General features: G+C 39.9%; 1 protein-coding gene and 1 long non-coding RNA gene across 6 annotated transcripts in view; one reads left to right on the top strand and one right to left on the bottom strand.

The window, feature by feature from the left end:
• The window catches only part of CFAP299 (cilia and flagella associated protein 299), a 591,216-nt gene extending 568,794 nt beyond the window's left edge, over positions 1–22,422 (bottom strand). Inside the window, exons 1-2 of one of the 3 annotated variants that reach the window (XR_015250377.1) lie at positions 22,195–22,422; positions 8,643–8,773 (exon numbers count right to left, since the gene is read on the bottom strand). Coding sequence is in view for 2 of the 3 variants with exons in the window: in XM_086704767.1 (XP_086560893.1) it covers positions 8,643–8,773; positions 22,195–22,305 (242 nt within the window). In the remaining variant the exon portion in view is untranslated. The remainder of the gene's footprint in view (positions 1–8,642; positions 8,774–22,194) is intronic. The other 2 variants (XM_086704767.1, XM_025922322.2) reach the window with 2 other exon arrangements.
• LOC147581906 (uncharacterized) overlaps positions 22,084–26,004 on the top strand; it is a 32,067-nt gene continuing 28,146 nt past the window's right edge. Inside the window, exons 1-4 of one of the 3 annotated variants that reach the window (XR_015250379.1) lie at positions 22,084–22,697; positions 22,982–23,028; positions 23,729–23,966; positions 24,968–25,028. This is a non-coding gene — a long non-coding RNA (uncharacterized LOC147581906). The remainder of the gene's footprint in view (positions 22,698–22,981; positions 23,029–23,728; positions 23,967–24,967; positions 25,029–26,004) is intronic. The other 2 variants (XR_015250378.1, XR_015250380.1) reach the window with 2 other exon arrangements.

The raw sequence follows: 26,004 nt of genomic DNA on the forward strand, positions 1-26,004 counted from the left end.
ACTAACATTTAAAAGACAATACCATTTAAAATAGCATGACAAAGATGAAATTCGAAGGATTAAATCTAATAAAACATGTACAAGATTTATACATAGAAAACTACAGAATACTTCAGAGAGAAATAACCAAGATCTGAATAAATGGAAGTTATACAGTGTTCATATGTCAGAAAACCCAATATGTTAACATATTATTCTCCCCAAATTTATCTACAGATTCAGATAATATATTGGTTGGTCTATTTGTACAATTTGACGAGATTATTCTAAACTTTACATGGAAAACCAAAGGACCTAGAATTCAAAACAAGTGTGTTTTTTTTTTTTTAAATATTTTTATTTATTTTTGAGAGAGAGAGTGAGGGAGAGGCAGGCAGAGGATCTGAAGCAGGCTCTGTACTGATAGCAGAGAGCCTGACACGGGGCTCGAACTCATGAACCACGAGATCATGACTTGAGCTGAACTCAGACACTGAACAAATGAGCCACCCAGGCACCCCTCAAAACAAGTTTTAAAAAGAAGAACCAGAGGGGCGCCTGGGTGACTCAGTCCATCGAGCGTCTGACTCTTGATTCTGGCTTAGGTCACGATCCCAACGTCATGGGATTGAACCCTGCATTGGGCTCCATGCTGAGTGTGGGGCTTGCTTGAGATATATTCTTTCTCTCCCTCTCCCTTTCTTTTTCTCTCTCTCTCTCTAAAGAAAAACAAAAAAGAACAAGATTGGAGGACTCGTATTACCTGATGCAACATGATAATGTGTTATTTGCACAATGATGGACACATATAGGTCCACGGAATAGGATAGAAAATCCATTAGAAATAGACTCATACATACAGTCAATTGATTATTGGCAAAGGTGTCTTCAAAATCCAATGGAGAAAGGATAGCCTTTCACAAATACTGCTGACAACTGGAAATCCAAATTTAAAAACAAAACAAACAAAAATCTTTGACTCTTACCTTGCAAAACATACCAAAAAAAAAAAAATCGCAATGAATTATATACCTAAAGGTAACACCTAAAATTCTAAGAGTCCTAGAATAAAATAAAGGAAAATATTTATGACCTTACAATATGCAAATAATTCTTCGGGCATACAAAATAAAACTGAATGATTAAAAAAATGGTAAGTTGCACTTAATCAAAATTAAAATCTTCTACTGTTTGCAAAATAGCATTAAGGAAAAAATATGCACAAAAAGATAAAAGAAAACATTTACAAAATGTATATTTACCAAAGAACTTATAACCAGAATATATAAAGAGCAATTATAACCAATAATAAGAAGACATTTCACCCAAGAAGAGATATGTACGGCAAAGGAGCACATGGAAAGATGCACAACACTCTTAGTAAGGAACAATACCCCAAAACTGTAATCAGAAACCATTACACCCACTACTTATTAAACTGACAATACCACGTGTGTTATCAAAGAAGTGGGACAAGTGGAGCTCTCAGACATTGCTAGTGGGAACATAAAATGATACTTTGGAAAGTAGTTTGAAAGTTTCTTATAAAATTAAATAGACACCTGCCATATAAATCAGCCATTCCACTCTTGGGCACTTACCTAAGATAAATGGAAATATGTGTTCTTACAAAGACCTATTTGTGAATATTTACAGCAGGTTTGTCAGAAAAGCCTAAAACTAGAAACAACCAACTATCCATCACTGGAGAATGGATGGATACACATATTGTTGTCCATCCATAAAACAGAATACTACTTATTAATAAACAAAAAGAAAGATACATGCAACTCCCTGGTCTCAAAAACCTTAGTGAAAAAAAAATGGCTACATACTATATGATTCTATTTGATATGACATTCTGGAAAAGGCAAAACTCTAAGGATAGAAATCGGAGGAGCAGCTGTCAGGGACTGGGAGGAGGGCATAAATACAAAGGGGTATGAGGAAACTTTTGGGGGTGATGAAGACTGTCGTGAGAGTCTCACTACTGTATATGTTTGTCACAACTCATCACATTAAAAAATGTAAAAACACCAATACATCCAACTTTCACAAATGAGTTGTAAAATTAAAGGACTTGCTTCCTGAAAGGAATTCAAGAAATATGGATAGCTGATTGCTTCCAGTTAATTTTTTTGGTTAGCCTCAACAAATAAGCAGATGTCATGCTGTTCTCAGGGTGGCCTCCACAGACAATGGTTCGAAGATCAAACAGTCTCCACCAAATGTGGGACCTCTCTAACAGGTGATCTGCTGGGCAAACATTCCACTGATGTGACAGAGTCTCTGCCAGGTGAGCATTAAGGTCTAACACCTCTCTGGTCTAATCTTGCTTCCACCTTTTCTTTTTATTACCTCCCAGTTAACCTTTTGAATTCTTAACTCCACCTTTGGGCCTGCTTCCTACAAAGATAAGTCTCTGTCAGACTTTACCTGGAATAGCCTGAGGAAGCAGGCAGTGAGATGGGGTATGGGGACCGTATCTCTCACCATGAGCCCTTTAACAAGAAGGTCCACAGCCCTGGAGGTATTTTCAGACAACCCCAGCACAAGGTAGTGATCCAACTGTTAAAAAGTTCATTCACATGTGGAAAACTGGGATGCTGTATAATTTAAGTGGAATGCCCTAGCCAACGGGATGATTCAGGTATCTGACATGTATGGGGAATGATAAATATGAAAATAATGCAATTACAAATACTTGTTGCTAAATTGCATTGATGCCCTAAAGGTTGATAATGCAAAGTGGAGGGCAATTAACCAACAACTATAACAAAATAAAAAAGCCGCAGTTTCTTTGCTAGCTTACAAAGAAGTCCTCACCTCAGGCAGGGGGCAAGCAGAACATGAATCAAGCAGGGGATTTGATAGTCACAATGGCTAAAGTCCAAAGACAGTTGGACATTTAGCAAGGGCAGGTCTATACACCAAAATCAGAGTTCTGATTGAGAAACCCAGGATTCTGACACATGGGATGCGAAGAACTGAGTAGAGGTTCCTGAAGATTCCGACCTCCCCAGACCTCTTCTGAGCCTGAAGAAGTGATCTCAACCTCTCCATTAAGAGCTATCACACTCCTACCACCAGCAGCAGCAAAGTAAAAGGAAAATACAGAGGTCTTTCTCCCATGGAACGTGTGTCTACCTCAGGAAATGTCTCCAATTCTACTTCTGATCACCAGGTCTATAAAAGATTAGGTCACAGCCAGGGACATGTTAGGTCTGATAAGAAAGGAAAGGGGAATTACCTGAAAGGAGCCACAAGACCTAGATAGCACATACAAGCAGGACTGGGGAGAGGAATCTAGACCAGAAAAGCCAGAAATAAAACTGAATATATCAGCATTTGTTGACTTGTGGCACTCTCTCAGACCACAGGACATAGCATTTTGACAAGGACCCCAGAAAATGGTACAAACTCACTGGCTCCAAAAAAACTAGAAACAAGCAATGACCTACACTGACTATGGTTGAAATGCCTACATTGCATAGAGAATTCTGAGGAAAGGTTAAAGGCTCAGGAAAGTGGGCATGCTAGAATAGACATATTATCTGAGGCCAGAAGATGCATCAAAGGATTATGGTCCATGGAAGGATTCAGTCACCAAGGTCATCAGAAATGCACTGGTCAGAATAGAACCAAACTCACTAAAAAAGAGATTCAGTGGCTCTCCTCTGTGGGCCAGGGTGAATGTAAAGAGCCTGTCATAAATGTTGACTTGCTAAAAGGAATGGGAATAACAGTGCCTTAAACTACTAAATATACCCCAAGAACCCAATACTCAACCTGTGTTGCAAACAGTTAAGGTCCATCTCTCCATCACCTGTGGAAATAAAGTGACCTTCTCTGGGCACCTGGGTGGCTCAGTCGGTGAAGTGTCCAACTCTTGATTTCGGCTCAGGTCATGATCTCATGGTTAGTGAGGTCAAGCCCCATGTCAGGCTCTGTGCTGCCAGTGAGGAGCCTCCTGGGGATATTCTCTCTCTCCCTCTCTCTCTCTCCCCTCTGTCCTTTCCCCACTTGTGCACGCCCATGTGCACTCTCTGTCTCAAAATAGACATTTATTTCAATAAAAAATAAATAAACTGAACTTCTCACTACAAATGGAAATTCTCCAGAACTTATGATGGGAATGCCTCATTAATATACCATGGCCACACCGTGGAGAGCAGAACATTCAGTCTCGACAAAAAGTTCACCAACTAAACTATACCCATTCCTTCTTCACAACATTTAAAGCCTCTGCCTTATGGCCACTATACCAGCTGCCATGAATCTCAGTGCAGGGCAGATGAGAGATGATGTTTACTTGATAATAAAGCAGAGATGGTTTTGAAGCAAAGATTGTGGGAACTAGGCAGAATGAAAAACCCACTCACTACCACACCACCCCAGAAAGTGTAGAAACAAGTGGCCTCTAGCTGGCAGGGCTTTAGGGGGAAAAGTCTCAGCAAGAGAACAGATGCATGTTAAGACAAAGAGGTAGAGAGAAAGATTTGTGAAGAACGGGAGTTTGTCACCAGATGGAGTTTGTCACAGGATGTGTCCATCTCCACATACTTCTTTGCCTGGTTAATTCCTACTTATCCTTTAAGAGTGAAGTTAGCCGTCATGCCTTCCGAAGAGCTTGCCCTGTTCTTCCCATCCACCAAATCTTGACATAGTGCCACTTCAGGGTGTCACCACAGCGCCTCTGACGGAATGCATTATTTTCTGTCCTATTTGTTTTTATTGAGCCATAATTCACATGCCATAAAATTCAAACTTTTAAGGTGTACAATTCAATGTCTTTAGTGCGTTTACAAAGCTGTGCAATCACCTCCAGTATCTAAGTCTGGAACATTTTATCACCCCAAAAAGAAAACTCATACCTATTAGCAGTCATTTCCCATTCACCCTTCCTTCCAGCCCTTGGCAACTACAAGTCTCCCTCTGTCTATGCATTTTATGGAATTACCTACTTTGGACACGTTATGTAAATGGAACTACACAGTATATAGTCTTTTTTTCTCACTTCTTTCACTTAGCCTGGTGTCTTCAAGGTTTATCTTTGTTGTAGCATGTAACAATATGTACTTCACTCCTTTTTATGGCTGAATAATATCCCATTGTATCTATATGCCAATTTTTTTTTTTTTTTTTTACCCATTGATCAGGTGATGGACATTCAGATTATTTCCACTTTTTTTTTTAATTTTTTTTTGTAACTTTTATTTATTTTTGAGAGACAGAGCATGCATGAATGGGGGAGAAGCAGAAAGAGGAGGAGACACAGAATCCAAAGCAGGCTCCAGGCTCCAAGCTGTTAGCACAGAGCCCAACGCGGGACTCGAACCCATAAACTGTGAGATCATGACCTGAGCCGAAGTCAGACGCTTAACCACCTGAGCCACCCAGGCGTCCCAGGATTATTTCCACTTTATGGTGACTATGACTAATGCTGCTATGAACATTAGTGAACAAGTTTTTAAGTGGACCTACATTTTCAATCCCCTTGGAGAGACGCCTAGGAAAGGAATTGCTGGGTCATATGGTAACTCTGTGTGTAACATTTTAAAGAGCCCCCAAACTGTTTTCTGTTTCACAGTCCCACCAGCGATGTAATTGTCTCTCATTTATCTAGTGCTCAAATTTCTTAAGGGCAGGGATTGTCCTATGTTCTATCATATCCCCAGCATTTAGCACAGTGCCTAATGCAATATAGTTGTGTTATGAGTATTTATAAAGTGAATGAGTAAATCAAAAGCCCACAATAATTTTTTTTCACCTTATGCCCTCTTTTGGAGAAATCCTTATCAAAATACCCCTTCATCACAGTGCTCCCTCCAATATCTAACTTTCTTCTCTCTAGACTCCCCCTCTGAAACTAATCAAAGTAAATAACTTACTTTTAGGTGCCATCACTTGTTTTTTTGTTTTGTATTGAGAGAAAGCGTGTAAGTGAGGGAGAGGGACAGAGAGAGAGGAAATAGAATCCCAGTTAGGCTCCACACTGACAGCATGACCCCATGACCCCAAGATCATGACCTGAACTGAAGTCAAGAGTAGGACACTCAACCAACTGAGCCACCCAGGTACCCCACCATGGGTGCTCTATGATTACCAGACCAGAGGATGGGGATCTACGTGGGACTCCTCACCTGCACATTAGATAAGTTAATATAAGGTAATCTGATAGTAGAATCAAGCGTTTCCATGTTGGCACCAATTGGCAGACGGGCAGATGTTCATGTGCATTTTTCAAAGTGATTCTCCAGCAAATCTAGGCCGAGGGCATATTTGGCTCTAGGTCACCCTCTGCTGGCCCTGCTGTCAAGAAACTACAATAGACCTGGGAGGGAAAGGAGCAAAGTGACTCCCAGATGGGGCAAGAGGCAACATATGGGGCCCATCCCGTTACAAAATCACTCAGAGAAGATTTGCAGATGAAAGGCCTTGGGATTCTAGCAACACTGGGTGGGGATTAGCCTCCCATGGTGGGTACTTAAGCAGCCTGATGACTTCCAGTTCTGGCCAGTTAAAGAGACTATTGCATGGAGTAAATACTTTGATCCTCAAACACAAAATGGACATGTACACTTGCACTTTAACCGTGGCCCACTCCTCTTAACATGAAATAGGGCACACCTCTAATAAAAGATGAATATATTTTAATTCCTTATAAAATCTCACAAAACTCTGTCCACTTTTGCTCCTGATAAACATTTACTGATACAGAAAGAGAAGACTCCCCTGATAGTCTATATAAGACACATCACATTGTACACATATAGTTGGCATCATTTCAAATTTTTAAGAATAGAAGTCATGCGTAACGATGTTGAATAAATTATCGAACTTTTATGTAAATTACCTGTGGTAAACAGAATGCCCACCTCCCAGGATGCCCATGCCCTAATTCCTAAAGACTGTGAACATGTTACATTACATGGAAAAAGGGACTTTGCAGATGTAATGAAGGTTATAGACCCTAAAACAGGGATATTATCAGGATAATCTAGATGAACCCAGTGTGACCACATAAGCCCCTAAAAGGAGAGATCTTTCTCTGGTTGGAATAAGGAAAGATGCTGCAGAAGGAGAACTCAGAGAAATCTGAAGAGCAAGAGAATCTTGACCTCCTCTTGCTGGAAGGGGACCACACAGAAAGCATGAGGAGGAATGTGGGCAGCCTGTAGGACCCCACAGCCCAGCCCCCAAAAGACCAGCCCCCAGAATGACAGCTGACAAAGAAATGGGGGTCTCAGGGTTCCACAGTCACAAGGAACTGAATTCGGCCAAGAACCTGAATGCGTCTGGAAGCAGATTCATCTTCAGAGCCTCCAGAAGACGGCTCAGTCCAGCAAACACCAGGATTTCAACCGTGTGATGTACTGACCAGAGAACCCAGCTGAGCCAATGTACCCTTGACTTCTGACCCACAGAACATTATGAACAAAAACATTTGTGTTGTTTTAAGCCACTAAGCTTGTAGTAATGTGTTATGGCAGCATCAGATAACTAATACATTACCAAATGTTGATATATTAAATCCCAATATTCTATGGTAATGAAACACAGTAACTACTAGAACAATCAATTAAAATCGCACACTCCTGGAACTAGTTCATGTTCCACTCCCAAACGTTACGTGCTATAATAAACACATGAGAAATTTCTACTCATAATTTTGGGGTAGTTTAAAATTATACTTAAGAATAATACACCAATTCCTAAGTAATTGTCCTCTCCAACATTTACAACATTAGCATTCATTTTTAAAAGGTAAATAGATAATTGCTTTGTCACATCTTTTTTTTTATTTTATTCTTTTTTTTGAGAGAGAGGGAGAGAGAGAGAACTTGTGTTCTCTCTCTCTTTTTTTAAGAGAGAGGGAGAGAGAGAGAACATGTGCGCAGGGGAGGGAGGGAGGGGGAGGGAGAGAGAGAGAGAGAGACAGAGAGAGAGAGAGAGAGAGAGAGAGAGAGAGAGAGAATCTTATGCAGGCTCCACACCCAGCACAGAGGCCCACATGGGACTCAATCTCATGACCCTGAGATCATGACCTGAGCCAAAATCAAGAGTCGAACGCTTAACCAACTGAGGCACCCAGGTGTCCTGCTTTGTCACATCTTTCAAATTAGCTTATCAGTTGATATAGTTCACTTTAGGTGTACATCTCTTTTATAATATGTTTAATATACTTAATTAGATTCCTATTTTATGCAACTATATATTAGTCACATTAACAAAAGCCAGAGACCGTTAATAAAGTGAAATGAATCAATGTTCACAAAAATGTAAGAACATAAATGATGCCAAAGATGTAAAGGTCTCAAAAGTACAAAGAATTCTAAGACAAAAGTCACTCATAGTCTTTACTATATAAATACATAAAGCCTATAACACTGCCTTACTTTCTAACAAGACTTTCAGTATAATAAAATAGAAGTATTTGGGTACTTCTATTTCTTAAGTTAGTAGCTCAAAGCTGCATGTGGCTTCCTGCAAGCATGTCACAGTTCCTTCAATCCCTGGTCTGCAGAGCACATGCTGAGGATATTCTAAGTTCTACCCGCTCCGGCCCGTGTTCCTAAATGACAACAATGCCAGCGAGATTGGGCTTTTACAGAGACTCTACAATATAATATAAAACCCAGGTTGGAAACACAGACACTTACTTTTTCTGAGTTCTTTCAGCCAGCCTTGCAATCTCTATAGCTGCCTTTCTTGCTTCAAAATCTTCCCTTTTCACCACCTCTCCGGTCCCCCGGTAGCCTAGCTCCACCAACTGGCGAGCCAGGCCTTCATCCTAAAGAGAAAAATCAGTTGTAAGATTTGTGCACGAATTAGACATCTTATTTTATTCGATATATGCTGAATAAAGGAAAAAATCAGAATTATCTTAAAATGAGACATATTAGATATGAAAACTCAGAATCCTTCCTAACAATACTTTCATAAACATCTGATTTGTCATCCTTTTCCCACAGATGTAAGATGAAGAGGGAAAAAAAAAGGAAATAACATCAGTCACTAGATTTTCTCTAAGGGATTGGAGGACAAAAGTCTGTTGTGTTTTTAATCCATTTACAAGAGCAGCTGTAGGTAATTAATAGAGTATCTTTAAAACAATAAAACTGGAGACAATAGTACTCATACAAGAAAGACATTTTTAAAAACCAATTGCACAAAAAGAGAATTGGGTTGCTCTCATAAAGTTCAACATTTCAGAGACTTCCTTCCTTGAGGTCAACGAACTGATGACACAGAGCATTAAAACTTCAAATACAAAATAAAGAGCAGATGAATTTCCTATTTAACTGGAAAGATATTGTTTCCATATAATGTTGGTACCAATAAAAACAGAAAAGTAGAAACCCAAGAAGATGGCAACAAAAAAGCTTCACGCTGAAAAAAGTTTCCCCACAATCCTTTAGGCCTTTTATATTACAGCTACTTGAAAAAACGTTCCACACATTTGTGTCACTTGCATAGCATTTTCAAAAATGAATAAATATTATTTCCCTATTATGTGAAGAGGTGTCATCTTACATTAGGTTGCTGATATAAGGACTAAAGTATTACATTTCAATATGTATACATTAATAATGTTCTTTATATCGGGGCACCTGGGTGGCTCAGTCGGTTGAGCGTCTGACTTCAGCCTGGGATGTGATCTCAGGGTTCATGAGTTTGAGCACCATGTCGGGCTCTGTGCTGACAGCCCAGAGCCTGGAGCCTGCTCCGGATTCTGTGTCTCCCTCTCTCTCTCTGCCCCTCTCCCACTTACTCTGTCTGTTTCTCTCTCTCAAAAATAAATAAAAACATTTAAAATTAAAAAAAAATAATGTTCCTTATGTCTTCTTAGTTAAATATGACATAGCTGAACTATAGTGAAAACAACATATATATATACGTATATATATATGTGTGTATATATATATATAGATATATATATAGATATATACGTATCTTTTCGTAACAGACACTTACTGAATACATCACTGTTGAATGAAAGAACCATCTGACAGGATTAAATGAGAAAACTTAAGATGCCTAGTTAATAATCTGTTCACCCCTCAGGGGCTGTTTTAAAGTTCCAACTATTGGGAAGAAAAAATTTAGACACTACCTACCTAGAAAACTTGCTACTGTCCTTTGCTAAACATTAAAAGCAAATACAGTTGGCCCTCAAACAACAAAGGATGAACTGTGCAGGTTCACTTATGCACATATTTTTTTCAATAAATATATCGGAAAATTCTTTGGAGATTTGCAATAATTTGAAAAAACTCACAAATGAATCATGTAGACTAGAAATAATGAAAGAATCAAGAAAAAGTTACATGTGTCATAAATGCATAAAATATAGAGACATACTGGTCTATTTTATCATTTACTACCATAAAACATACACAAATCTATTGCAAAAAGCTAAAAAGTATCAACACTTACAGACTGTACACTATCTTCTCATTTGTCATGTCTGGTGTTAGTAACACATACATCGACAGTGTTCTGTATCCTGTACGACAATATTGATGTAGGTACCAACAGACAATTCATCTTGTAAACAGTTGAGGTAAACTTATGGTTTGGATACATACCATACTGTAAGTGTATTTTCTCTTCTCTGCTGTTCTTGACATTCTTTTCTCTAACTTACTTGATTGTAAAAATAAAGCATATGATACATATAACATACAAAATATGTACGTGTGTATGTATAAGTTCTCTGTTCAACTGTTTATGTTCTCAGTAAGGCTTCCAGTCAACAGTAGGCTATTGGTAACGTTTTGGGGGACTCAAAAGTTATATACAGATTTTCGACTGCACGGAGTTTGATGCCTCTAACCTTTTCGCTGTTCAAAGGTCAACTGTAGTGAACTCTGTGTAGTAATGAAGATACGTCTGCCAAGCTAATATAGCCCAAAGCACCAGATCTTGGGAGGGTTATTTGTCTTTTTTCTGACTTGTTCCCTACTTATTATATGTGTTATTTTTAAGCTCTTTAGTGTGAACCACAAAAACTAAGCAAATGACTCCACCTAGTGGAATTAATATTTAATAGAAACAAAAAAAAACAATGATTTTAGATGTGATTTACAAAAGAGATGATTTGAGTATAAGTTTGCATAAATCTGTTACTAAACGTGGACATATGGGAAGAATTCTCAGCTAAACTCTGTGAGACTGTGGGGGTTTTCCAGAAGAATATCAATGGCTTGTGATCAACACAGTATTTTACATAATAAAGACCATTAAAAAGTTGTTGTATTAATTTCATATATTGGAGTGAATTGTGCATTTCTGTGTGCCTTACCTGGGCCACACAAAATGATCTGGGTAGTTCTACACTCATCTATGTTAATTTATATTGTAACAAGAAACAAGATCTACTGAGAAAAAAAGGAGAAAGCTCAAGTTGGTTGCCTCACCAACCATTACCACTAGTAGAATCATAAGTCATCTGTCCACTTTATTTTTTAAATGTTTTTTTTTGAGAAAGAGAGAGACAGTGTGAGTGGGGGAGGAGCAGAGAGAAGGAAACACAGAATCTGAAGCAGGTTCCAGACTCTGAGCTGTCAGCACAGAGCCCCACACAGGACTCGAACCCACAAACTGCGAAATCATGACCTGAGCCAGTCTGACGCTCAACCGACTGAGCCACCACCCAGACGCCCCCATCTGTCCACTTTAAATGGTCAATTATCTTTAAAGAGACAAAATACTAAAATATTTTTACTTATTCACATATTAAGCGTTTCTGGTGCTTTTCATTCCTTTGTGTAGATCCAAGTTTCTTACTGATATGATTTTCCTTCTACCTAAAAAACTTTGACATTTTTTGCAGTGTGGGTCTGCTAACAAATTATCTTGGCTATTGTTTGACTGAAAAAAATATATTTCACCTTCATTTTTGAAAGAAATTTTTGCTAGATTAGTGTTCCAGGTTGACTTTTGACTTTTCAACACTTTAAAGATGTCATCCCATTGTCCCAAGCCTTGTATTACCTCTGAGAGGTACTTTATTTTACATAACGTATCCCTTCATTTTAAATTCCTTTAAGATCTCTTTATCACTGGTTTTCAACAATTAAGATAGCCCTTGGATTGGTTTCTCTGTGTTTATTCCACTTGGAACGCATCATCTTCCTTGGCTCTATGGATTTACACTTTTCACAAAATTTGGAAACTTTTCAGCCATTATTTTTCCAAATATAGTTTATCCCCTACTTCCCTCTGATTCCTCTGGGATTCCACTTACATTTATTTGGAAGGGCAAAAAGATGATAATTTTTTATAAAACTCTAATGGTTTTGACTATAACAGTTCATCTTAGTAAAAATACGTGATTAGCCATGATAATCCAAGTATATAAATAAGGCAATAATTTTTTTTAAGTTTATTTATTTTGAGAGAGATAAAGTATGAGTGGGGGAGGGGCAGAGAGAGAGAGGGAGACAGAGGGAGAGACAGGGAGAGAGAGAGAATCCCAAGCAGACTCTGTAGTGTCAGTGCAGAGCCCGCTGCCTCGAACTTACCAACCGTGAAGTCATAACCTGAGCCGAAGTCAGATGCTTAACCAACTGAGCCACCCAGGTGCCTCAAGGCAGTGATCTTTTATTAATTGTCAATGTTCTTTTCTCATGTGATCATAAGTCATTATTTCCGGATGCTAGCAGTTTGGAGAGAGCTAGCTATGAGGAGGCGTAGTGCAAAACAGAATCCAGAGATGGCTTGCCCTTATGGAGAAGGCTTCCTTACTATACATGAACTGCAAAACAACTTGTGGCAGAGCAGAGGGCAGCAATTAAGTCTGTGGAAGACTTAATTCTGACTGGATGACTATCCTCCTGGAACAAATTTTAGACATCTCTCAGCTGCTGGGAGGGACACCTGGTCCCGAGGACGTACAATGGAATGGTGCCTTCCAGCTGATGCTGTGGCCTTGGACCTTGGCAGAGTTGGACTGGGACGGCAGGGTTTCATCCACCCCAGAAGCCCACAATACTGCTCAGGGTCCTACCTATTCCTAGAAGGCTACAGATGTGTGGCCTGGCATGCACAATTCACTACTGTTAAGAGCCTTGGGGCTGTACTGTCCCCAGTCTTGGGCCAGAGCCCACTGCCACCCCCAGCCTGGCTGTCCCCCTGAGGCAAAGCACCTCTTATACTGTTCCTCTAGTGGGGTGAGGGGTAGATGAAGACTGGGATTTGGTGTCAGGTGGCAAGAGCTAGACTCTGAACAGGTGAGTCTGGAACAAGGGGGAGCCGGCGTCTGGGGTGCCGAGGTGTTTCTCATCCAAGAAAGGAAGGAGGACGGGAAGGAGGAAAAAGGAAAGAAAAGGAAGGGAAGAGAAGAAAGGAGGAAGGGAGGGGAGGAGGAAGAAAGAAAAGGAAGGGAAGGGAAGGAAGGGAAGGGAGAGGAGAGGAGAGGAGAGGAGAGAAGGGAAGGTGAGGGAAGGGGAGGGAAGGGAGGGAAGGGAAAGGAAAGGAAAGGAAAGGAAAGGAGGGGAGAGAGGAAGGGGGGTAGGCAATGAGGGAGGCAGGAAGTGAAAGGAACAATCCAAATGACAGCCCTGCCTTAGTTTAAAGCTAGGTTCTCTTTTCTGCTTACTATGGATCTTTGATAAGAAATACAATTGCTGAGAAGTCTGTTTTGCTTGCTGTTTGCTACGAGCATTGTGAAGCCCTTCCTGAATGTAACCCGCTGTGTAGTAGAATGGGTTGTAAACCTTCCTAAATGTAGTCTGATAGGTAATGGAATGAGTGATTGTACATAAACTAACTGGCATTTCTCGCTTCTGTAAACCTGCTTGCTTAAGCACATTCCCCACCTACCCTACCCTCTTCCCCCTTCCCCCTTTTTTTTTCTTCCCGCCACAAGTAAGGGACAAAGCCTTCCCGCCAAAGGACAGACAAAGGACGCCCAATCAGAGAACAACAAATGTCCTTACTTTAAAATCAACTAATCAGGCCCCTCATAATTTGAAACCTCCCCTGTGCTATTTGTCTCTGTCTATAAAAACGCTGTACCAACCCTGATCGAGGCCTCTTGCGTCACCGGCGACGAGTGCGCAGAGGACCAGGTTCGAACCTGCAATAAACGACCCTTGCCGCTTGGCTTTGACTTACGACTCTGGTGGACTTTTGTGGGAGGTTTCGGAACTTCGGGCATTACAGAAGAAAGGAATGCAGGAAGGGAGGGAGGGTGGCTTGGTTTATGGCCACCCTTGACATTGTCCTGAGAGTACTGAGGCTCCCTTCACTTTTGTGTCTTTTGTTATTATGTTATTTACTGCTGGAGAAAAGAGTTATTATTGTAGTTCAATCTTCGATTTCTTCACTAAACTCACTGACTTGTTCTAATAGGGTTCCAGTTAATTTTCTTATATTTTTTGTATCATGGCAGATAATCATACTACCTTTATAATAATAATATTCTGACTCCTTCTCCCAAGTATTTATGATACTTTCCTTTCACTGTAGCATTGCCGCAGCCAGATCACCAATAAAAAGTTAAGAGTACTCGCAAACATTTTTATCATGTTTCTATTCCCATGCTAAACTTTGAAATGTTTAACCACTGAATATGAGGTTTACAAGTGTTTGCTATATACTCTTCATCAAGTTATGATATGAGGAAGTTTGAAATTTTATCCTATGCTTTTTGTGCATCTATAGAAGTTATATTTTTTTCTTTTTAAATTTAATGTCATGAGTTCATCCTTGCACTCCTATGATAAATCACACTAATCTTACTCTGATCTATTATTTCTTAATATATTCCTGGATTCGTTTTACATTGCTTTTCATCCAGTTCATAAGGGAAATTAGTCTTTAGCTTTCTACTTTGTGCTATCCTTTCTGAATTGATGTCAGTATAATGCAATAATGTCAGTATATTATTTAAGAAAAGTACATCCTTGGGACACTTGGGTGGCTTAGTCAATTAAGCGTCCATCTCTTGGTTTCAGCTCAGGTCGTGATCTCATGGTTCGTGAGATCGAGCTCTGCGTCAGGCTCTGCCATCAGAGCCCGGAGCCTCCTTGGGATTCTCTCTCTCCCTCTCTCTCTCTGCCCCTCCTCCACTCATGCATGCTCATGCTTTCTCGACAGATAGACAAATTAAAAAAAAAAAAAAAGAAAATTATATCCCTCACTTTTTTAGTGTTAATTATACAAGTCAGATATAAATACATTCTCCCTGTGAAAAGTTAAAAATGGCAGATGCAGTGAATTTGTATTCTGTCAACTTGGCTAAGCAGAAACTCAGTTTCCCATAATTTCCTCTCCTTTGGTATGTACAGGTTAGTTTGGGCCATAAGACACGTCTGCAATAGATTTGGAAAGCACAAGAAGCGACCATGTTGTTCTAGTTCCCACAAGATCTTCTTCGGCTTCTCCAACTCCTGGGCCATGTTTAGCTCCATAACTGAAGATGCCAGCCTCTCCTGTAGGTCACCCCCACACCACAACTGATGGCCTGCTACAAGTTCTAGTTCATCCTTGCAGGTCTCTCCGTTTGCCCCTGTTCCCCCCCGTTTCTCATGTGCCTTTCCTTCCGGGCTGTGTGTCCTAGTGATTTCAGGCTTCAGCACCAGACACCAAAGAAACAGCCCTTCACTCACCATTTGAACAGTTCTCTTAACTGTATAAGGTCAAATCTCGGCACAAAATCATATACGTGGAACACACACACCTATACATATATGTATTGTGTAAGTGTGCATGCATGCGTGCCTGTGCGTGTGTTCTGCTTCTCTGACCGAACCCTGAACCACAATCAGCTACTGGCAATGATTCCAGAAGAAGAAGAATTGAAGGATGGGCTTTCTGATTAGTTCTGGGTGACCCGGCACGGGATCTCTGATCTCATTAAAGGCATTAAAGGCCCTGTTCCCAGTGTGAAGGAGTCCAATGCAGTCCCTGGGATGCAGAGGCAAAAAGATACCTGCCATGAAGATGGGGCTTTGGGTAACCAAGTGTTTGCTGCCATCTCTGCTGCCGGAGGACGTTTTACTGGCAATAAGAAACACGACGGGGTTGGTTGCCTCTCAGTTTGCTGAGGGCATTGGGGAAAAATGAGCTCAGGACTTGGGATTAGCCAGACACTTGGTAGCAAGTCAGTTAAGGGGGAAACATTTGGTATAGTTTCATGATTAAAAAAAAAAAAAAATTCCCATAAGTGACAGTCTCTCTATATATGCAACTTTTCATATAATTATTACGCTTAGTATCTATATAAGAGTTCTCTCTGTTAAATTTGCTCATTGCTCTGTAAGATTTTATCTATTTCTTATTGATTCACGGGGCTTTACTCTAGATAGTAGGTCCTGGTTGATTATACATTTTGCAAATACTTATTTGCAAGTAATTGCTTGCCTTTTGACTTATTTATGACGTATTTTGTCATGGAGTTTTAAATTTTTGGCAAGGAAATTATATAACAAACCTTAATAAAATATAGAGAAAATAATTCCATCCATGTATTTACTAGGGAAAAAACAAGTTTGAAAATGAACAGCTAACCATTCTACTTCAAGAAAGTAGAGAAAGAATAGCAAAGGCACCTAAATAATACAGAAGTAAAGAATTAACAAAAACGACAGGAAAAATAAAATAGAAATTAAAATATATAAATCCAGTAAGCTTTGACTGCTTAATGAAAGTCAAGAGCCTATCCTTTTAAAAGACTAATAAAATGGATAACATTTGGCAAGATTGATGGTAGAAATAAAGAACATGCAAATAATTTTAAAAATCAGAAAAGATGGGGCGCCAGGGTGGCTCAGTGGGTTGAGTGTCTGACTTCAGCTCAGGTCATGATCTCACAGCTCATGAGTTCGAGCCCCGCATAGGGCTCTGTGCTGACAGCTTGGAGCCTGGAGCCTGCTTTGGATTCTGTGTCTCACCCTCTCTCTGCCCCTCCCCCGCTCACGCTCTGTCTCTGTCTCTCTCTCTCTGTCTCTCTCTCTCTGTCAAAAATAAATAAACATTCAAAAAGAATTTTAAGAAAATCAGAAAAGAGCCATAAAACAGACAAAAGAAAACTATACAAATTTATAGCAATAAATTTGAAAAATTATTTGAAAATATATGAAGTATTTGCTCAAGTTACAAATTCAGAAAAGACCAGCAGGTCGTTTTAGAAGTCCCTCATTTCCGCCCCAAAAAGTCTTTCCTTTGCACTTCCATTGGAATGCTAAATAACTTAGTCAGTCCAGGCAGGAAACAGATGACACATTTAAATGTAGTAATTGAAGGAAATTGAGTGGCTGAGTTAATTAACAAAGGTATAGACCGGGTTAAGAGAAATCCTAGAGAGATAATGAAGCACCCTGCAGCTAGCAACAGCAATAAGCTATTAACGGCCACTAACTAACTAGTCCAATAAGGTAAGAGGAGGGAACAGTTAATAGAGCCCAGGGAAACAGCCGTAGGGGTAGGGCCCGAAACTAAATTGTGGCTTTGTGTAAGAAAATATCCACTCCTAACCTACAGCACAGTATGGAAGGAGTCCGGGGGTGGGGGTGGGGGGGATGCCTAACCTCTCTCTTCTGCTGGCTTCTAATTTCTTGCTGGTGCCTCTTATTGGCTAAACCCAATTGGCCAAAGGGAAAGGGGGCCCAGTTGAAACAGGCAACAGAAATCAATCTCTTTGGGGCACAGAACAAGGTAGGGTATGACAGCATGTCGATCTCAAGGGCCAAACGGAAAATATCTAACACAGCCAGGGAAAGAATTCTAGGTCCAAAATAAAATTTTTTAGAAGTTTAAAGATATTTACTCCTTTTTCCTTTAGGAATCGCTACTGGGAATGCAAAGTCTAAGATCAAGCTGATTTATAGGTACTCTGTAGACACTCTGAATTATTTTTTCAATTTGTATAAAATATACAAAATACAAAATTAACCATTCTAAGTATATAGTCCAGTGGCATCAAGTACATTCATACTGTTGTGCCATCATCATCCCCATCATCACCAGAACTCTTTCATCTTACAAAACTGAAACTCTGTACCAGTTAAACAATAACTCCCATTCTCCCTTTCCTGCAGACCTGGCAATGACCTTTCTACTTTCTGTCTCTGTGAATCTGACTACCCTAGGTACCCCATAAAAGTGCAATGACACAGTATTTGTCTTCTTGTGGCTAGATTATTTCACTCAGGATAATGTCCTCAAGGTTCAACTATGTTGTAGCATGTGTCAGAATTTCCTTCCTTTTAAAGGTTGAATGATATTTCATTGTAGATGTAGCACATTTTGTTTATGTATTGATCCATCAATAGATACTTGAGTTGCTTCCACCTTCTGGTTATTGTGAATAATGCTGCCATAAACATAAGTATACAGGGGTGCCTGGGTGGCTCAGTCGGTTGGGCGTCCGACTTCGGCTCAGGTCATGATCTCACGGTCTGGTGGTTCGAGCCCCATGTCGGGCTCTGTGCTGATAGCTCGGAGCTTGGAGCCTGCTTCGGATTCTGTGTTCCCTCTTTCTGCCCCTCCCCTGCTCATGCCTCTGTCTCTCTCTCAAAAGTAAATAAACATTTAAAAAAACAAACAAAAAAAAACATAGGTATACAAATATCTGTTCTAGTCTCTGCTCTCAATTCTTTTGGCTGTATACCCATGAGTGAACTTGCTAGATCATATAGTAATTCTAACTTCAATTTTTTGAGGAGCTGCCATACTGTCTCTACAATAAGTGCACCATTTTACACTGCCACCAGTGGTGCAGAGTTCCAGTTTCTCCATATCCTTGCTAACACATTACTTTCTGGGTTTTTTATATATATTTTTTAAGTCTTATTTATCTATTTTGAGAGGGGCGGGGGGGGGGGGGAGCACGAGCAGGGGGAGGGACAGAGAGAGAGGGAGAGAGAAAATCCCAAGCAGGCTCTGCACTGTCAGTGCGGAGCCCGATGCAGGGCTCAAACTCACAAACTGCGAGATCATGACCTGAGCGGAAATCAGGAGTCGGATGCTTAACCAACTGAGCCACCCAGATGCCCTATTTTCTGGGTTTTTTAAATGGCTATCCTGAAAGAGGTGAAATGGTATATCATTGTGGGGTGAGTTCTTTTAGTTGACAATGTTACATTAGTTTCAGGTGTACAACTTAGTGATTTTACAAGTTTATACATTATGCTATGTTCACCACAAGTGTGTCCCATTGCATCTACCCCATTATACCATGATAATATCATTGATTATATTCCTTATGCTGTGCCTTGTATTCTCACATGACTTATTCCATAACTGGAAGCCTGTATCTCCCACTCTCTTTCACCCATTCTACTCACCCCCCATCCCCCTTCCCTCTGGCAACCATCAGTTTATTCTCTGTATTTATCTGTCTGATTCTGCTTTTTGTTCACTTTTTTTAAAAATTCTACTTATGAGTAGAATCATGTTATTGGTCTTTCTCAGTATGACTTTTTTCACTTAGCATAATACCCTCTAGGTCCATCCATGTTGTTACAAATGGCACAATCTCATCCTTTTTCATGACTGTGTAATACTCCTGTGTGTGTGTGTGTGTGTGTGTGTGTGTGTGTGTGTGTGTGCACGCCACATTTTCTAGATATTAACCCCTTATTAGATATATAATCTGCAAATATTTCCTCCTATTCTATGGGTTGCCTTTTCACTCTATTGATAGTGTACTTTGGTGCACAAAAGTTTTTAATTTTGATGTCATACAAGCCAATTTGAATTATTTTTGAATTACCATTTTATTCTCAGAATTATAAAATTCTACCACTATCTACCTAGGGATGAATCTTTTTCATTTATCCTGCTTAACAGCTAATGTGCTTATCTGCAACACAGAAAAATTTTTTCATTATTCAATTGATTATCACCTTCATTTTCTGTATAATTTCTTTCTGGTAAGTTTATTAGATATTGAGCATCATAAAACTATTCTTTCATATTTTCTTTCATAGAATTCTTTCTTATTTTCCTCTTTTTTTTTTTTTTTTTACTATATTCTGGGTAACTATATCACCTTTAACTTCCAGATAATTAATTTGTCCTTTAAAAAGTGTTTATTCTATTAGTTAGCCCTTTCAAAAATGTTATCAATTATATTTTTAAATTCTAAGAATTCTTTCTTGCTCTCTGCTCCCTTTTCATAGCAGTCTATTAGTTTGCTTATAGATTTGATAGATATTAAAATGCCTCTGGGATAGAAAATTAGAATTTATTTAAAGTTCTCTCTGGGTTTTAAGTGTTTTGTTTGACATTAGTTACCCTCCTTACTCACCTTGGGCTATCTCTTTCGTGCTATTAGGTTTGCTCAAACATCTGTAGACACACATGAACAGAGGACTACATTAACTGATATGGACATAAGTGTGGATTCCCTCTAGTTGTACAGACCTAGTTCCCTAATTGGACTCACCTTGGAATAGGTGAGCTGCGGCAGTTATGTGTAAAAGAGACTCCACTTGAAGATATGTGGGCATGAAGAAGGAAGCAAAGGTGGGTTATATCCCACCCTCTCCAACCTAACTGCTGAAATAAGAAGGGCTTGGCAAGGGGCACCTGGGTGGCTCAGTCAATTAGGCATCCTACTCTTGATTTTGGCTCAAGTCCTGATCTCAAGGTTTGCAAGATTGGTTTGCGAGATCGAACACTGCATTGGGCTCTGCACTGACAGTGAGGAGCCAGCTTGAGATTCTCTCTCCCCCACCTCTCTCTCTCTCTCTCTCTCTCTCTCTGTCCCTCCCCCCCAAAATAAATCAATAAATAAACCTAAAAAAAGAAGGTCTTGACAACAGATTCTATTTTTCTCTTCAGCACCTAGTCTGAACTTCTAGCACTATTTAGTTACTCCGAGCTCAGTTCTGATTATCTCTCAGGCCCCTTTACTCCCTCCAGGTCCCCTTATTAGACATGTATTTCACTTTCTTTGGAGAACAGTTCTCTCATTTATTCTTGGGTTAAATACTGCCAAGCGTATATGCTACGTATAGCGTGTACCTCTGCCTTAGCTATGTAGAATTAACGTTCATATCTAGCACATGAATGCATTTCAAAGAATAAGCACTTTTCAAACCTTGCAATCAATATTTAAGTAAGCATGTAAGAAAAATCTTGCTAACATGATCTCTGGAGCCCAAAAATCCACCACAATGCAGAATTATGCTGTTGCAGACACGGGGTTTAGGGAGTTGACTACTAGATGCAAACCCTTCAAAGATTCGGCTGTGGTTTGGCACCACCCAGTGGCGCTTGTTCTGCCTGGCCTAAATAGGAAGGAGGCATTCTGGGGCTGAGTCTTGGCTCCCCGCCAGCAGAGTCTCCAGGGCAGTGCGCCTTTAGTCGGCCTGGTCTGGCAAGATCCCAGGGCTATAGGGATCCACCGTTCACCTCCTGCCTCTCAGGACCTCTCAGCCTGTTATTTTCCAGCCCATCCTGGTTCGCCTCCCAGAAGACAAGAACTCTCTGCCGCCCCCACTCCATCATCTCCCCCACCCCAACAAACACACACCTTTAAAGACGAGGGGAGGAAGATGGTTGCTGAGTGGAAGACAGTGGCCAACCCCATGACGTCTAACTTTGCAGTATAGCAGGATCTTTTTTTTTTTTTACTCTCAATATTAGTTGTGATTCGCAGCTCGATAAACATCAATCAGGAATATGCCTACATATTCCTGTAGTGCCTACCCATAATTAAGGGTACGAGAGTGGGGTGGAGGTTTATGGGCCCAGATGCCCTATATGACACCAGATACACCAGGTTGGTGTCGCCACTTGCCCTGGAAGGCTACTCTCTTCTGTTCTTTAATACAAAGTGGCAAAGCAAAGAGAAACAGCGTGCCAGACCTGCATTACAGCCCAGCGCAAGGGTCTCCGCAGGTCTCCGCATCCAGCCACCTCCTCGCAGGCAATGACTTTGGAAAGAATGGGCCGGGAGGCCTCATGTGAGAGGGAAAGACAGATTTTGAAGACTCCTGCGGGCGTGCGGGCGCACCCGCATGTTTCCACACGGGCCGCCACCTCCAGGGACCCGAATTCTGGCGGGACTGAGGCCGTACGGGGCGGGTTCAGGACCCGGTGATTCAGCTCCCCGCCCCTCTGGCGCCGCCGTCGGGATACTGCGGCGCCTGACGTCGCTGGAGTCCACCGCCAGGGGGCGACCACTCCATGAATGGGGGATCGGGAAGGACTAAGAGGAAAACGGGGTCCACTCTGCGGTGCCGCAGTTCTTACCTCCAGGTAGTACAGGTCCACGGAAGTGATCTGCGAGTCGAGGAAATCTTCATAGGTGTTGAACTGAGTGACTATGTTGTCCACGGCCGTCAGCCTCTCTTCCTGGTCCATCTTGTTGCCTTAGCCGAAGCGTCCCTAGCGACAGAGGCGCCAGCGTCAGGTCAGGAAGTTCCACCCCCTTCGTGTCTTCTTCCCGATCAGTTGGGAACCGGTGCGGAGCCTCGGAAGTTAACCCCACCCCCACCTCCACGCCCCGTGTTCGTTACTGAGTTTCGTGTTTCCCCGTAACTCCTAGGAACGCGGTCTCAAATTACCCGCTTCAAATTCAAGCCTGACACCCGTCAGCTGATTCAAACCTTGGTGAAACGTGGAGCCACGTGAAAGATGCAAATTGCAATCCAAAATTAAATATTATGAGACTGCCAGCATGTGTCGACAAAATATTCTAGATCAGCACTCTTAATCTCATTCTAACGCAATGTTATGCGGACAAAAATACCGAGGTTAGCCCTCAAGAAAGTGAAGGTCTATTTTTGCAAGAAGTGTATCTCAAAACTGAAGTCTTTGGAAATGGTCTTGTATCCAAAAACAATAATAAAACATTTAATGATTTGTTATATTATTTTAAAAATAAAACTTAAAGGCAAATTATTGCTAATGTTTGGATATGAGGAAGAATTTATGAATTTCCCAAATGAAAGAAATTCAGTGAGAATATCTTTGAAAACCTCTTTTGGCCCCAATTGCTTGTTTTTTAAACTTGTTTTTTTTTTTAACTTTCAATAAGCACACAATGAAAGACCTTGCCTTTGTTGAAGCTGCCTTTTTTAAAGGGTAAGTAAGATATCTGTGGAAAATTAAAAAGGAAATGTTCTTACTAAAGACATTCCCCTTAGAACAAAGTTGCATTTTTTAAATAGGATTTAAAGTAATCTAAAGTGGCAGCTGGTGAAACTTCAGAATTCTTATTTGGATTTTAGTATTTTACAAATCATATTTGCAAATTAACACACAGTACAATACTGAGCCTCTGGTAGTTGGTCTTTAAGTACTTACAGAATTGATTCTGAAGATTTTCAGGTGTGCTAAAAAGGTTTCTTTTAATGAAGATATCTGGTAAGATACTTGGCAGTCAGCTTTCCCAATTTAAAAAGGTCATCTCAAAAATCACGGTGTCACAAATGTACAAATTTTAAGTGATGTGGGCACAATAATCTCTAAGATATTACCGACTTATTTTTTTTTTTAAGTTTACTTATTTATTTTAGAGAGGGAGAGAGCAGAGGTGTGTGGGGAAGAGGGACAGAGAGAGAGTACCAAGCGGCCTCTGCGCTCAGCACCGAGCCCAATGAGGCTCAATGCCACGACCATGAGTTCATAATCTGAGCTGAAATCAAGAGTCAGACACTTAAGGGACTGGGCCACCCACGCACGCAGAATCACTGACTTGTTTTTTAATTAATGAATTATCTCTTGAAATATTTTAAAAGGCATTTTGGACATTTTTTAAATGCAGTTTAATCATGGCATTCAGGAGACCAGAAAGGATAGAGAAACCCTGAGCACTCAAAATACAACAAAAAAGAGGGATGCCTGGTACAATGTGCCTACTGTACTGAGTAGAGCATGCAACTCCTGATTTCAGGGTCATGAGTTGAAGCCCCATGTAGGGCATGGAGCCTCTTTAAAAAAAAAAAAAAAAGACAAAAGTATAACAACAACAACAATAATAACAACATTTATTGAACACTCTCTGCACGTCAAGCACTGTGGTAAGTGCCAACAATGAGTTACATCCTTAACTACTATTTGTGCTACAATTAACAACCACCACCAACTTAACATCATCTAATATCTGAAAAGATATGAAAATTCAAATAGCCCAAGAATGAAAAGAAATCATTCTTGCAACTTAAGACATTCTAATAAGGGGCATAACTTTCAATATTCTCTATCGTCTAGAGAAATTCTATAAGTCACTCCTGAAAGAAGCATTATTTAGTGTGAATTGAGCACAAGCAAAGGCCTGGAAAAGTTTCAGCCACTTACTGTATACAGAAAATACAAGTATTTGCTTTCTTGTAATATTACTAAGACCTTACGATGTGCCAGTTCTGTTCTAAATACTTTCTACGCATCAACTTGTTTAATCATGACAACAAATCCACTAGAAAAAGTAGCATTAGCGTGATTCACAACATAGAGTGAATCTAAATGAATTGGTTTGAAATCTTAAAGATAAAAATAGCAACACAACTTATGAATCCTGATTTCCCACAAAGGGAAGCTAAGGTAAGTAGAGGTTTGAAGAGCCACATGGAATTCATTACGAAAGTTGTTTTTTTGTTGTTTTTTAGAAAAAAATATATATATGTTTTTTAGAAAAAAATATATGTATATATTTATATATATCCAATTGAGAAAGGCAACATGAACTTAGCACAAATAACAGGAGCAAAAGGGATGCATATTCTAAGATGTGGAGGAAAGAAAGATCAGGTTCTGCGTAGGGGAAAGCTGCACATTGTTTTGATGTTATGAGGGGGCCCCTAAGAAGTGTAAAGGAAAAGAAGGTTCCCTGAGGAAGAAACTTGGTCGGGAGGCTTTGAGTGCTAGGTTGAAGAGTTTGCAAAAGGTAGTAATCATGTCCTTGAAAAAGGCTAGGCTACAATAACAATGGCTTTGAGTGATGATCGTGCACTACTGAAAAAATTCTGTCTTCCTGTCAAAGTGTCTGGGTGCCTATATTTATATTGATTATATTTGCTTTAAGGTCCTCCTCCATCAAGATTTCATCACTTTCAAGAAGCAGTAAAGCATCTAGAAAATCCCAGGTTCGTTACACTATAGCACTTTGATTACAAAGGCCTGTATTTTAGTAAAGTGTGCGGTCTTTGTTTGAATATTATACTATTATGATCCATTGGGACTGTGCATTTTCAGTGGAAACCTCATTAAATTTACTATTTGGTAAACAAGTCTTTGATGAGGTAAGCTCTAAAGCACCCAAATTTAAACAATTATGCAAATACTTTCAGTCAATGAGTCTAGCTGTGTCTCCTAACTCAAAACATTTAGGGTGATTTTCAACAAATAGATTTCTCTATGAATATTTAAAGAGAAAAAGAAAGTTTAGAAGTTTAGCCTTGTTCCTTACAGAAAGGCTTGAATTATTGTAGGTTTAATTCAATTGTCTTTTGTTTAACTTTCAATTTAAGTTCAAAACTACTTTTTGACAAGTGCCTGAGAAAAAGACAGTAAGAGAAAAATTAATGAGCTTCAGCAAGTCCCTATTTCCAACTGCAAAGTCTTTGTTATGATTGGGAAATACTTTATTTTGGAAAACAATGCATTCCTACTTAAAGTCTGGGATTTTTAAAGATTGAAACCTGGAATTTAGCCACAAATCCCAGCAACTTCATTCCTTGCAAAAGGACCAGCAAGGAAAAAATTTTTTAAAAATTAAAAAATAAAAATTTTAAAAAAAAGGACCAGCAAGGATTATGTATATTTACAGTATAACTCCAAAATGTAAATGAGAATAAATATGTGCTATGTGAGAATAACAGGATATATGCCATATTTAGGTTGGTGTTGAGTAGGAAAAAAAAAAGCACAAGGGTAAAACAAAGGTCAGGAATGTAGGAAAAATCTAAGTATAAGTGTGTCTTTAAAATAAACAGGCATTGGTACTGTACTTACCCTGTAGAACTATGTAAAAGAATTTCAGGGGTGCCTGGGTGGCTCCGTCAGTTAAGCAGCTGACTTCAGCTCAGGTCATGATCTCACAGTTCAGGAGTTCAAGCCCCA

Source organism: Puma concolor, chromosome B1, assembly GCF_028749965.1.
Source record: "Puma concolor isolate L17-30 chromosome B1, mPumCon1.1.hap2, whole genome shotgun sequence".
In the NCBI taxonomy this organism is placed as follows: domain Eukaryota; kingdom Metazoa; phylum Chordata; class Mammalia; order Carnivora; family Felidae; genus Puma; species Puma concolor.